The following is a 14,332-nucleotide window of genomic DNA, read 5'->3' on the forward strand; positions in this document are numbered from 1 at the left end:
TTCAAAGTAAAAATATACAAAGACATGACGTAAACTACAAAGTCCAAGCACACGGTACGCTCGGTAAAGCACAAGCACAAAGTAGACGTGTTATATGGGTAATATGATTGCTCCTCCCACCAGTCATGAATGATAAACACCAACTTTCAAAGTCGAAATACACAAAGACGTGAAGTAAACTAGCAAGTCAAAGCACACGGTACACTCGGCAAAGCATGAGCACATACTGGTACACAAAGAAGACGTGTTGTATGGTTAATATGATTGTTCCTCCCAACAGTTATAAACGATAAACACCAACTTTCAAAGTAGAAATACACAAAGAAATGAAGTAAACTACAAAGTCTGAGCACACAGTACACTCGGTAAAGCACGGGCACATGCCGGTGCACAAAGTAGACGTGTTTATATGGTTATTATGTTTGCTCCTACCACCAGTTATAAATGATGAACACCAATTTTCACAATAGAAATGACCAGAAAGACAACGCTAAAGCACGAGCACATGCGGGTACACAAAGTAGACGTGCCATATGATTCATACGATTGCTCCTCCCCTGTGATGAGCTGGCGACTTGTCCAGGGTGTACGCTGCCTTCCGCCTGATTGTAGCTGAGCGGGGTACAATCGCCCCCCCGCAACCCCAAAGAGAATAAGCGGTAGGAAATGGATGGATGGATGGATTGCGCCTCCCACCAGTTAATAGGGATAAGAAGAAGGGGGGGGCCATGCCACCAGTAATTTGTCCCCAAAAACCCACCGGATTCTCCGGTTGTAATTTGCAGGCGAGCAAACAATCCTGGACTTGGGGTAATTAAGGACCAGCGGGTGACGGGTCCTCGCGGTCGGAGGACACATTCAGCGGGCGCATTTGACTAATGGCGTTGTTACTTTGGCCCTCGGCCGCCGCTCGGGAGCATCTTCTAAACACACTAAAGCTCCAAAATAAAGTGTCTGACTCTGTAATTGTCTCACTAATCTCCCCGCCGTTAAATGAGCCGCAGAAAAAGCTTGTCCCGCCGGACAAGCTTGCATCCAGCGATTGGAGACTGGCTCCTTTTGTTTCCCTGGATATTAAAAAAACATGGCAGCTGATGGAAAGCCCGCAGAAGTATTGGGAAGGTAATTAAGCCGCTTTTAAACGCTTGACTTGTGCACAAACAAACGATGCACCTTAAACACTTTATTGTTGGGCCAAAAGTTGGGACGTCTGGGGCCCGTTTCTATGGCGACCATCCCTCTGGCTTCTTTTGAAGACCAGCATAGAGTATTGTGATTGCTCCTCCCACCATTTGGTAATGATGCCACTTTGAAAGATGGATATAAACTGAATGTCTCAAAATAATCCACAAATGTTAAAACTAAATGACACTCCCCCGTGCATGAAGGCAAGACCAAGCACAAAGCAGAGAGGCTTGTCTACTCTTCAGGGTATTTTTGGTCGAATCAAAAAAATGTGGTCAAAAAAATCCCCTGAAGAGCAAAGAAACCGGTGAAACAGGCTTGTATGGATGCAATAATAAAATAGCCTCTGTATTTTTTCCTGACCTTACGTAAATTCCCCTCAACCCCAGTATTGAGCACTGTATAACGGATAAACCATAGAAACCTTTCTCTCTCTCTCTCTCTCTCTCTCTCTCTCTCTCTCTCTCTCTCGCAATTCTCGATTCAAAAACGATATTTTTCCGATTCAAAACAATTCCGTATTAATTCAATACATAGGACTTCAGCAGGATCTACCCCAGTCTGCTGACATGCTAGCAGAGTAGTAGATTTTTTTAAAAAAGCTTTTATAATTGTAAAGGACAATGTTTTATCAAGACTCCTAGGTACTTGAACTCCTCCACTTGGGGCAGGGTCTCCTCCCCTCTTGTTCACGAGTGGGGGAAGAGTGGATCGTGAGATCGACAGGCGGATCGGTGCGGCGTCTTCAGTAATGCGGACGTTGTACCGATCCGTTGTGGTGAAGAAGGAGCTGAGCCGGAAGGTAAAGCTCTCAATTTACCGGTCGATCTACGTTCCCATCCTCACCTATGGTCATGAGCTTTGGGTCATGACGGAAAGGATAAGAACACGGGTACAAGCGGCTGAAATGAGTTTCCTCCGCCGTGTGGCGGGGCTCTCTCTTAGAGATAGGGAGAGAAGCTCTGCCATCCGGGAGGAACTCAAAGTAAAGCCGATGCCACCCAAACGCCTCCCTAGGGAGGTGTTTAGGGCACGTCCAACCGGTAGGAGGCCACGGGGAAGACCCAGGACACGTTGGGAAGACTATGTCCAGCGGTATAGCTCGGTTGGTAGAGCGGCCGTGTCAGCAACTAGAAGGGTTGCAGGTTCGATTCCCGCTGCCGCCATCCTAGTCACTGCCGTTGTGTCCTTGGGCAAGACACTTTACCCACCTGCTCCCAGTGTCACCCACACTGGTTTAAATGTAACTTAGATATTGGGTTTCACTATGTAAAGCGCTTTGAGTCACTAGAGAAAAGCGCTATATAAATATAATTCACAATTCACTATGTCTCCCGGCTGGCCTGGGAACGCCTCGGGATCCCCCAGGAAGAGCTAGACGAAGTGGCTGGGGAGAGGGAAGTCTGGGTTTCCCTGCTTAGGCTGTTTCCCCCGCGACCCGACCTCGGATAAGCGGAAGAAGATGGATGGATGGATGGATGTTTTATCAACTGATTGCAATAATGTACATTTTGTTTTAACTATTAAACGTACCAAAAATATGACTTATTTTATCTTTGTGAAAACATTGGACACCGTGTTGTTGTGTTTGTTGTCTTCTCCCTGCCTTCTCTATTTGTTTGTCAGTTTTTTTCCCTCAGTCTATTTGTCCCCAACGAGGCACACCTGCTACTAATCACTACCCGGTAGCATTTAAGCTTGTCACCGCCAGCTGGTCCCTGCCGGTTATTGTTTCCTGAACCCCGCACTTACATGTGCCTACTCAAATTCTGCTGCCCTGGTATGTTGCCTTGTCACATTCTTGTTAACCTTGACCTCGTTGTGTTTTGTTTCCTAGCCACCTTGTTTTAAGGGGACTCTTTTTTGCTGCGCTTAGTGCGTCCTGGCCATTTCTCCGCCGACCACTGAAGACACTACTTTTTGTTAAATTCCCATGGTGTGCACTTTTGCCCCATCACCCTTTGTTACCATTTTGGTCTAATTAAATATTTTCATTTTTTGCTACTATCTTGTTTCTCTGCAGCCCGGGGTCCACCCTTGAACATTGCATAACAAGTGTGTTGTCAAGCTTATGAGATGCGATGCAAATGTAAGCCACTGTGACACTATTGTTCTTTTTTAAAAATTTTTATAAATGTCTAATGATAATGTCAATGAGGGATTTTTAATCATTGCTATGCTGAAATTATAAATAATATTGATACTGTTGTTGATAATATTCATTTTTGTTTCACTACTTTTGGTTTGTTCTGTGTCGTCTTTGTGTCTCCTCTCAATTGCTCTGTTTATTGCAGTTCTGAGTGTTGCTGGGTCAGGTTTGGTTTTGGAATTGGATTGCGTTGTTATGGTATTGCTGTGTGTTGGTTAGTTGGATTGATAAAAAAAATAATAAGAATGATTTTTTATTTTTTTTAAATAAAAATTGATTCTGAATCGCACAACATGAGAATCGCGATTCGTATTTGAATCGATTTTTCCCCACACCCCTAATATATATATATATTTTTTTTATAAATTTTTTTTATTATATATGTATATATATATATATATACATATATATATATATATATATATATATATATATATATATATATATATATACATATATATATATATATATATGTGTGTATATATATATATATGTATACATATATATATATATATATATATATATATATGTGTGTGTGTATATATATATATATATATATATATGTATATATTTATACACATAAATAATATACAAATGTGTTGTTTGTTTTTTTGTTAAGTTTGTACTCCATCTTTTAAAGTGGCATCATTAATAACTGGTGGGAGGACCAAAAATGTGAAAATAAATTATGTACATATATATCTACATATACATATATATAGAAAATGACTATAACGGGATATTCGAGAATACATTCTCACGCAGTTGTTTTTAGCTGCGGCAATTACACTACAGGCTCTTACCACTTATTGTGTCTCCTTCTCACAGACAGGAAGCGCACAAACTTACACACGTCACATACTGTCACGTCATAAATAAATAAATGATAAATGGGTTGTACTTGTATAGCGCTTTTCTACCTTCAAGGTACTCAAAGCGCTTTGACACTACTTCCACATTTACCCATTCACACACACATTCACACACTGATGGAGGGAGCTGCCATGCAAGGCGCCAACCAGCACCCATCAGGAGCAAGGGTGAAGTGTCTTGCTCAGGACACAACGTGACGAGGTTGGTTCTAGGTGGGATTTGAACCAGTGACCCTCGGGTTGCGCACGGCCACTCTCCCACTGCGCCACGCCGTATAACGTCATACGCCCTCGCCCAGCAGAGAAGTAGCAGCATGGGTAACTTTATGCTGTGATGCTAGCGGCAATACGAGAGAGAAAAGGTGCGAATCTGGTAACAAAAGAAGGAAGAATTAATTCCCAAGAAAAACAGCAGGGGGTCCATCGTCTGGCGGTGGTTCGGCTTCAAGCGGTAGACAACTTTAATTTGTCAAGTGTGGGGCACAAGCGTTGCTACCAGAAGTAACATTACTGCTAATATGTAGCATCAATTGAAAAGTCACCTGCTAATAACTGTTTAATAAAGAATGTTTCGGTCAATTGACTTAGCTGTGATTTCCTTCTCTGCATGAAAGTTTAAAATGAGCATATATTAATGCAGTATGATCAAGAATGTTTTAATGTAGACACATAAAGTCATCATACTGCTGTGATTATATGTATCAAGTGTTAATTCAAGGCTAAGGCAAAATATCGAGATACATATCTTGCAACGCAATATGGCCTAAAATATCGAGATAATAAAAAAAGGCCATATCGCCCAGCCCTAATATATATATATATATATATATATATATATATATATATATATATATATATATATATATATATATATATATATATATATATATATATATATGTCTTAATTAGATTATCCAGAGAATAGTGCTCGATACCGTGGTAGAGGCTCTGAAACCAGAGCCTCCGGAATTTTACAGAACTCAGCAAGCACATTTGGAAACTCAAAGACAATCATTTTGAATATTCAATAACATGGGAAATATTTGCATCCAGCACACCTTACAACAGTGGTAATAAATGATGCAACCTATGCTTGAAAGAGAAACTGTTCATTATATATCACCCAGACCTGTCATCCCTCAACAAGCGCAGTGAAATTATATCAGCATGCCATCACAGACGGAAACACCTCCTAGGTAACACATGAGCCAATCACCACGCCCCTACGCCTGCCTGTACCTACCCACTCTGTGCCCTATATAAACCATTGTATGTGAATTATTCCATTAAAATCTCCTGACGATTGAGGGAACCCCTCATGAAACAGTTCTGTAGAGATGAAGTAGTCTTGTGATTTTTCCCACACACACACACATATATATATATATATATATATATATATATATATATATATATATATATATATATATATATATATATATATATATTTATATATATATATATATATATATATATATATATATATATATATATATATATATATATATATATATATAAAGGTGCATTTCTAACCTGCACACTGTTTTCAAGAAAGTTTCATCATAATTATTAAACCACATAACACATTGCTAGAATCGCATTGAATCGATTTGGAACGAAATCTTCCCCCCACCAGGAAATGGAATCGGATCGTTTGGTGACCAAAGATCGACACAGCGAGTAGCTGGCATGAGATGGTGTGCTTGTCAGAACGGTAACAACAAACACGCTTGGACCAAATGTTTACCTTCAGCGAGGAAAAAGTAATGTGACACAAAGAAAAGTGCAGAAAGTTGTCTACAGCGGGCAGCAGAGAGAAAAAGTGTGTCTGCAGCATCACAAACATTTCCTTTTGGCACCCAGCAAAGCAATACATCCAACCAATGCATCCAACCAACACAGTGCAACAGATCGTGGATTTTCATGACACTTTGAGGGCCAAGTACCAGGACCAGGACCAAGACTTACCGTCGGGAGGCTGCTGGGGCGTGAAGTGTGGAGGTTTGTCTGAAAGACACACAAAAGAAAAACAGAATTTTACTTTGACAAAGTGACCAAAATGTAAAGCATGTAAAGCTGACTGGGCTTCTAAAAAAACCAAGCTGTGGCTGTAGGCAACCTGCAAATTGGAATGACCATCACACGATGTATCTGCATGGTAGCGATTCCCAGCAAAGCCCTGAATGCAACTGCGGTCATAAGGTTACTATCAGTGCGCGCTCAATGCTGACTCAGCCGTTTGCTCCTTGGTTCTGGCGCCCATGGACAATAATTCATTCATTATTAAAAATAATAACAGGAACAACAATAATGTATCAATACTTCATGAGAAAAAATAAAGTACAAAATAATGATGATTGTAAAAATTAAAAAAAATCATCATAAATTGAATAATTAGTACTTGTCAACAATAATGTCATAAATGTATTATTATATCACTATTTTATTGCTGTTTTTGTTTCATTTGTGTAGATTTTTTTGGTTTGTTATGTCTGGAAAAAAAGATTCTAATTAAAAATACAATTATTGTTATAATTATGAGTGATTATATATATATATATATATATATATATATATGTGTATGTATGTATGTATAATCACAATAATAACTATTATTATCTTTATTATTATTAATTATATTAATATCATTGTTCCGTCAGATGACAATATTGTAATGCCATGTTTGTTTAAATTGTGTGGATTTTTTGGTTTGTTGTAATTGAAATGAAGTAGTGTACAAACCCCAAAAGCAGAGAAGTTGTCACTTTGTGTAAATGGTAAATAAAAAGAGAATACAATGATTTGCATATCTTTTTCAACTTCTATTCAATTGAATGGACTGCAAAGACAAGATACTTCATGTTCACACTGAGAAACGTTGTTATTTTTTGTAAATATCAGCTCATTTGGAATTTGATGCCCGCAACATGTTTCCAAAAAGCTGGCACAAGTGGCAAAAAAGACTGAGAAAGTTGAGTAATGCTCATCAATCATGGGGTGCCATGATTGGGTATAAAAGCAGCTTCCATGAAATGCTCAGTCATTCACAAACAAGGATGGGGCGCGGGTCACCACTTTGTTCACAAATGCCTGAGCTAATTGTTTAAGAACAACATTTCTCAACCAGCTATTGCAAGGAATTTAGGGACTTTAGCATCTACATTACGTAATATCATCAAAAGGTTCGGAGAATCTGGAGAAATCACTGCACGTAAGCCATTATATTGCACACCTTAAATCCCTCAGGCGATACTGTATCAAAAAGCCACATCAGTGTGTAAAGGATATCACCACATGTGCTCAGGACCAACTGTAGTTACTAACATTGGTTTTCTGTCAGTAACTACAGTTAGTCAACACATCTGTAAGAGCAAGTTAAAACTACTATGCAAAGTCAAAGCGATTTATCAACAACACCTAGAAACGCTTTTCTGGGTCCAAGCTCATCTAAGATGGACTGATATAAAGTGGAAAAGTGTTCGGTGGTTTGACGGGTCCACATTTCAAATTGTTTTTGGAAACTGTGGACATTCGTGAATTACCAAAACATATGACACTGAGGTGTACACCTCAGTCATTCACATACAAGGACAGGGCGAGGGTCACCACTTTGTCAATAAATGCCTGAGCAAATTGTTTAAGAACAACATTTCTCAACCAGCTATTGCAAGGAATTTAGGGATTTCACCATCTACGCTCCGTAATATCATCAAAAGGTTCAGAGAATCTGGAGAAATAACTGGACATAAGCCATGAGATTACACACCTTGGATCCCTCAGGCGGTACTGCATCAAAAGGCCACATCAGTGTGTAAAGGATATCACCACATCGACTCAGGAACACTTCATAAAACCACTATCAGTAACTACAGTTGGTCGCTACATCTGTTAGTGCAAGTTTAAACTCTACTATGCAAACCTGAAGGCATTTATCAACAACAGCCAGAAACAGTTCCCTGGGCTCATCTGAAATGGACTCATGAAAGTGGAAAAGTGTTCTAGGGTCTGACAAGTCCACATTTGAAATTGTTTTTGGAAACTGTGGACGTTGTGACCTCCAGATCATAGAGGAAATGAACCATCCGGATTGTTCCAGGGTCAAAGTATGTGATGGTATTGGGGTGTATTAGAGCCCAAGGCATGGGTAACTTACACATCTGTGAAGGCACCACTAAGGCTGAATGGTCCATACAGCTTTTGGAGCAACATATGTTGCCATCCAAGCAATGTCATCATGGACGCCCCTGCTTATTTCATGTAAATTAAATATACAAACATTGTTTTCAATATTCGTATAATCATTCCCAATAATAGCTATATTGTTAGTATTATTATTAATAATTCTAATATTACTATTGTTCCTTCAGATGACTATGTTGTATTGCTATTTTCGTTTGATTTGTTTAGATATGTTTTTTTGTTTGAAATAAATAAATGAAATTAGATTAATATACATTTGTTGTTATAAACATCAATATAATTATTAATATAAAAATATGTATGTTATTGTTTTCCTTCAGATGACAATATTGTATTGCTTATTTGTTTGAATTGTGTAGATTTTTTTGTTTGTTTTGTTCGTAAAAATATTATAAAATGTAATAAGTATAAGATTATTATCATTATTTATAATAATAATAATAATAAGTATTATTAAATTAAAGAAATATAAAACTATTGGCATTATTATCAATATAAATATAATTATTTTATCAATAACATTTATGTTATTATTTGTTTTCCTTCAGATAACAATATTGTATTGCTTGATTGTTTGAATTGTGTGGATTTTTTTTTTTTGTTTTGTTTGTAAAACCATTGTAAAATGGATTAAATAATCATTTTTTATTGTTTATAATAAAAATAATCATCATCATTATCAATATAAATATAATTATCATTACCAGTAATATTTATGTTATTTTGTTCCTTCAGATGAAAATATCGTATTGCTACTTAGTTTAAATTTAGAATATTTTTTTGTTTAGTTTTTTTCAGAAAAAAATAATAAAAAGTAATGGATACAACAATATTATTATTTATCAATCAATCAATCAATCAATCAATGTTTATTTATATAGCCCCAAATCACAAATGTCTCAAAGGACTTCATAATAATACGTAACATTATTATCAATATAACTATTATTACCAGTAATAATTATGTTATTAGTTGTGGTCCTTCAGATGACAATATTGCTATTGTGTTTAATTTGGGTATGTTTTTTTGGTTCGTTGTGTTCAAAATAAATATAATAAAATTAAAGAAATATAAAACTATTAACACAAATATAATTATTATTATCAATAATATTTATGTCATTAATTGTGTTCCTTCAGATGACCATATTGTATTACCTAATTGTGTAGATTGTTTTGTTTGTTTTGTTTGGAAAACAAATGTAAAATGTAATAATTTAAATTATAATTATCTTTAATAATAATAAGCAGTATCATTATCAATATAAATGTAATTATTATTACCAATAATATTTATGTTATTGTGTTCCTTCATATGAAAATATCGTATTGCTACTTTGTTTGAATTTTGAATATTTCTTTGTATTGTTGTTTTTTTTTTCGGGAAAAATAAAATGTAATAGATACAACAATATTATTATTTATAATAATACGTAATATTATTATCAATATAACTATTGTTAACAGTAATAATTATGTTATTTTTTGTGTTCCTTCAGATGACAATATTGCTATTGTGTTTAATTTGTGTACGTTTTTTGGTTCGTTGTGTTCAAAATAAATATAATAAAATTAAAGAAATATAAAACTATTAACACAAATATAATTATTATTAACAATAATATTTATGTCATTAATTGTGTTCCTTCAGATGACCATATTGTATTATCTAATTGTGTAGATCGTTTGGTTTGTTTTGTTTGGAAAAAAATTATAAAATGTAATAGATATATATTTTAATTTTTTTATCAATATAAATGTAATTATTATTACTAATAATAATGATGTTTTTATTTTTGTTCCTTCAGATGACGATGTTGTATTGCTATTTTGTTTATTTTGTGTAGATTTTTTTTGGTTTGTTGTATTCGAAATAAATTCAAGAAAATTAATATAAAATGATTGTTATTTTTAATCGATCATTAAAAATAATACAATTAAAGGGCCTGATTGTTTGGAAGGAAAAAAACCTTTGGAAAGAACAAATCCAAAGTTGATGATAACAAAAACAAAAGTCCATTCCTGGCAGAGGTCAGACCGGAAAAAAGCCGTCGGTGGAAAAAAAGGTTCTTTTTCTAAACATGTGACCTTGGAGGCGTGTCATTCAGCCAGTATCTGGAAATGATCAATACCTTTGGAACAGGCCACATTTAGCCGTGTCACCTGTAATGTGTATGTGTGTGTGTGTGAGGTCAAACACACGCACACGCGCGCGCGCGCGCACACACACACACACACACACACACACACACACACACACACACACACACAATCATTCTGGTATTTGTGACCTTATTGAGACGGGAGAAAAATGCCTCCCTCTTTAGGACCACCCTTTCTAGATATATAAAGACATTAATAATATATACATACTATGCAAATATAAACAAGCTTGTTGTGAAAAATGAGTTGGAATTTCAAAAGAAAAACTTAGTAGTGTTATAATAAAAGTCGTAATTTTACTCAACTCAAGTCAAATTTGTACAAAAAAAACTGAACATGTGTGCAATATTATGATAAAAGTTGGAATGTTACTCAATAACAGATCGCAATTTTACAAGAAATGTATAAAAATGCTAATGTTAGCATGCTAACATAGTTAAAAACATTTCGCAAGGATGCATCAGAGAGTAACATACTTTGGTAATTGGCGCATGCTACAGTTAACATTTTAGCCTATTAACATGAGCATGCTATTTTTTTTTTTAGCTCACTTTGCAGGTGTATAGCCCAGTTATATATATTTAGGTATTTCACTAAAGCTAACTGTAAGCTGGCTCTTGTTAGCATGTTAACATGTTAACATATTGTTGTTAGCATGCTAACTTTTTACACAATTTTTTCAGGTATATGTTGGAGAGTAATATATTTTGGTACTTGACACGTGCTACAGTTAGAATTTTTAACATGCTAACATTATCATGCTAGCTTTTTTCAAAATAATTTGCAGGTGTACAACTCTGTGTGTAATATTTTGTTATTTTTTAGATAGATAGTACTTTATTGATTCCTTCAGGAGAGTTCCTTCAGGAAAATTATTTGACGAATGCCACCTAACACTAGTACTTTTTTCAGCTGTCTTAAGTCATACTTTGGAACTTGATGTATGCTAACATTTGCATGCTTTTTAAAAAACATTTTTTCAGGTATACATCGAAGAGTAATATATTTTTGTACTTAATACATGCTACAGTTAACATTTTAGCTTATTAATGCTAGCTTTTTGGGGGATAAATTTGCAGGTTTACATCCCAGTGTCATCAACTTTGGTATTTCACTAATGCTAACTCTCAGCCGGCTATGGTTAGCATGTTAACATAATGCTAATAACATGCTATTTTTTTTGCTAATTTTTGCTTGTATTTTAATTACTTGACACTACTCGGCCAGAATGCTAACTGTTAGCATTTCAGTTCAACTTTGGCTCTTCAGCTTTCACACGCGATTTCTGCTGAAATTGTATTTTGTAGCTGTTTGAAAAAAAATCAGTACATTTTACCGAAAACTACCAAAGTGGCCCCTGCATCCTTGGATTTTTCAGTTTGTGGCCCTTTGTGGAAAAGGTTTTGGCATCCTTGATGTACAGCATGGGTGTCCAAACTACAGTCATGTTAGCGTCCTCATCTTGTGGACAATGTGAGTTAATCAGGACATCCATCCAGTCATCCATTGTCTACTGCTCATCCCTTTTGGGGTGGCGCCTATCCCAATAAATTGCACTTTGAAGTGTGCATAGCACAGCATTAACTCATATGACCCTATCCAAACAACCTTCCCCAGTCATGACGCAGAAAAAAGAATGCGACCAAAACAAAAAACTTCCAAAAACAACACACAATTCAAAATGACATATATTTAAATCCACTACAGTGCATGATGGGAAAAATTCAAAAGTGCATAATTGGCACATTTGGGGGATTGATTACAGTACAATACTGGCAAAGGGATGGAACCTACAGTTGTTGAGGAAGAGGAGCACGGCAAAGCCCAGGGTGGACGTGGCCAGCAGGATCAGGCAGATGTTGCAGGGAATCATGAAGTAGCGCACCACCAGAGATACCTTGTGGTGGTAGCGCCGCTCCCGTTCGGGCGTGGTAGGCGACGGATAGCGGCACCCGCCACCCATGGTCCAATCCATGGACCCCCTTCCCCCCAGGGCGGCGGAGGAGGGGACGATGGGGCGCGGCGGCGGGCGTCGCGAGGCGCCCAAGGACCCGCTGGAGAAAATGACGGCGGTTTGGGTGGCAAATAACGAAGAACGGGTCAAAAAGCGGGCGCTTATTCCGGCTTTTGGCTGGGGGGACTTCCAGCGGGCAAACTTTGGTGTGGGTCCAGGTGACAGGTGGGACGGACAGGGTGGGACATGTTGGACTCCTACGGCCCACCACCTGTCCATACCACCTCCATCCTGCTGATCAATCCTTTATTAGTGTTTCTTGTCGATATTTAGGATGAATACCGAGGTCTGGGAGTGGCACCACCTGTAAAAAGGTCTGTCAGTCAGATATCCACACGGAAAACTATGGTGGTGACCCTGATTGCCAACGAAGCGGTGAGTCAAGGGTTTAAAAAGGTCTTTCAGTCAGATATCCACATGGAAAACTCCCACAGAGAACATGGCGGAGACCCTGATTGCTAACAGGGAGGTCGGTCCAGCGATTAAAAAGGTCTTTCAGTCAGATATCCACATGGAAAATTCTGCTGGTGACCCTGATTGCCAACTAGGCGGTCAGCTCAGGGATTAAAAGGGTCTTTCAGTCAGATAGCTACATGGAAAACTCCCACAAAGAACATGGTGGTGATACTGATTGCTAATTAGACAGTCGGTCCAGGGATTAAAAAGGTCTTTCAGTCAGATATCCACATGGAAAACTCTGCTGGTCACCCTGATTGCCAACTAGGCGGTCAGTTCAGGGATTAAAAAGGTCTTTCAGTCAGATGGCTACATGGAAAACTCTCACAGACAACCTGGTGGTGATACTGATTGCTAATTAGACAGTCAATCCAGGGATTAAAAAGGTATTTCAGTCAGATATCCACATGGAAACTCTGCTGGTGACCCTGATTGCCAACTAGGTGGTTGGTCCATGAATTAATAGGGTCTTTCAGTCTGATATCCACTTGGAAAACTCCCACAGAGAACCTGGTGGTGACCCTAATTGCTAACTAGACGGTCAGTCCAGGGATTCCCTCCATCCAAACTCCAAGGTCTGGGGCTCCCTCCACAAATATTTTGCTTCCCTCACCAAGTCCTAACTCGACACAGCTGCTTCTTTATGATATCCCGTGGACAAGCTGGTCCACATGTCCGTCTGGAACCTGGAACCGGCAAACACCTTCTTCGGTCTGAAGAAGAGATGAGGAAAGTTGACCTGACCTGTCAGAGTAGCTCCGAGACCGGAGAAGGTTGACGGGGCTCGACTCGGACTACAAATCCGCCCTGATTACCGGGAAATAGAAACTCCCTGAGAATCCAGTCCTTAGGGTGGTCTGGTAGAGCGCTTCGTCCGTGGTACATCCTCACATTCAACGCTTAATCCGCCGGTAGCGGGTTCTTGCAGACGAGTTGCAGACACCCTCAGTCGGTCCACAGATGGCGGAGTGCCAAGTAGGGTTAGGGTTTAATTTTTTTTTTTTAAAAGCCACTCAGCGGAGTCGATTTGGTTCCGGTGGAAAGACAAGAGCGCCGTGTTGCTGCTTCCACAAACACGCTCCTCCTGAGCGCTCAGTCTGCAGCCAGCAGGACCGTGATAACGAGAGAGAGAGAGAGAGAGAGAGAGAGAAAGAGAGAGAGAGTGGGGGGCTGTCTTAACAAAAGACAGAGAAGGGAGGAGGGGTCGCAGGCAAAGAATTAAAAAAAAACAAAGCAACAGTATAGAACGAGTCAAAGGGAGGGCAGCGGTGGAGCGAAGGAACAAAAGACCGG

The 14,332-nt window shown here is 38.1% G+C and overlaps 1 protein-coding gene across 4 annotated transcripts in view; it reads right to left on the reverse strand.

Moving 5' to 3' along the window:
- agrn (agrin) overlaps positions 1-14,332 on the reverse strand; it is a 506,995-nt gene that overhangs the window by 297,014 nt on the left and 195,649 nt on the right. For 3 of the 4 annotated variants that reach the window (XM_061889588.1, XM_061889590.1, XM_061889587.1), the window contains one exon: positions 6,175-6,213. In XM_061889588.1, the coding sequence (XP_061745572.1) occupies positions 6,175-6,213 (39 nt within the window). Of the gene's footprint in view, positions 1-6,174; positions 6,214-12,363; positions 14,121-14,332 lie in introns of those variants that run through there. The other variant, XM_061889589.1, reaches the window with a different exon arrangement.

Source organism: Nerophis ophidion, linkage group LG27, assembly GCF_033978795.1.
Source record: "Nerophis ophidion isolate RoL-2023_Sa linkage group LG27, RoL_Noph_v1.0, whole genome shotgun sequence".
Lineage (NCBI taxonomy): Eukaryota > Metazoa > Chordata > Actinopteri > Syngnathiformes > Syngnathidae > Nerophis > Nerophis ophidion.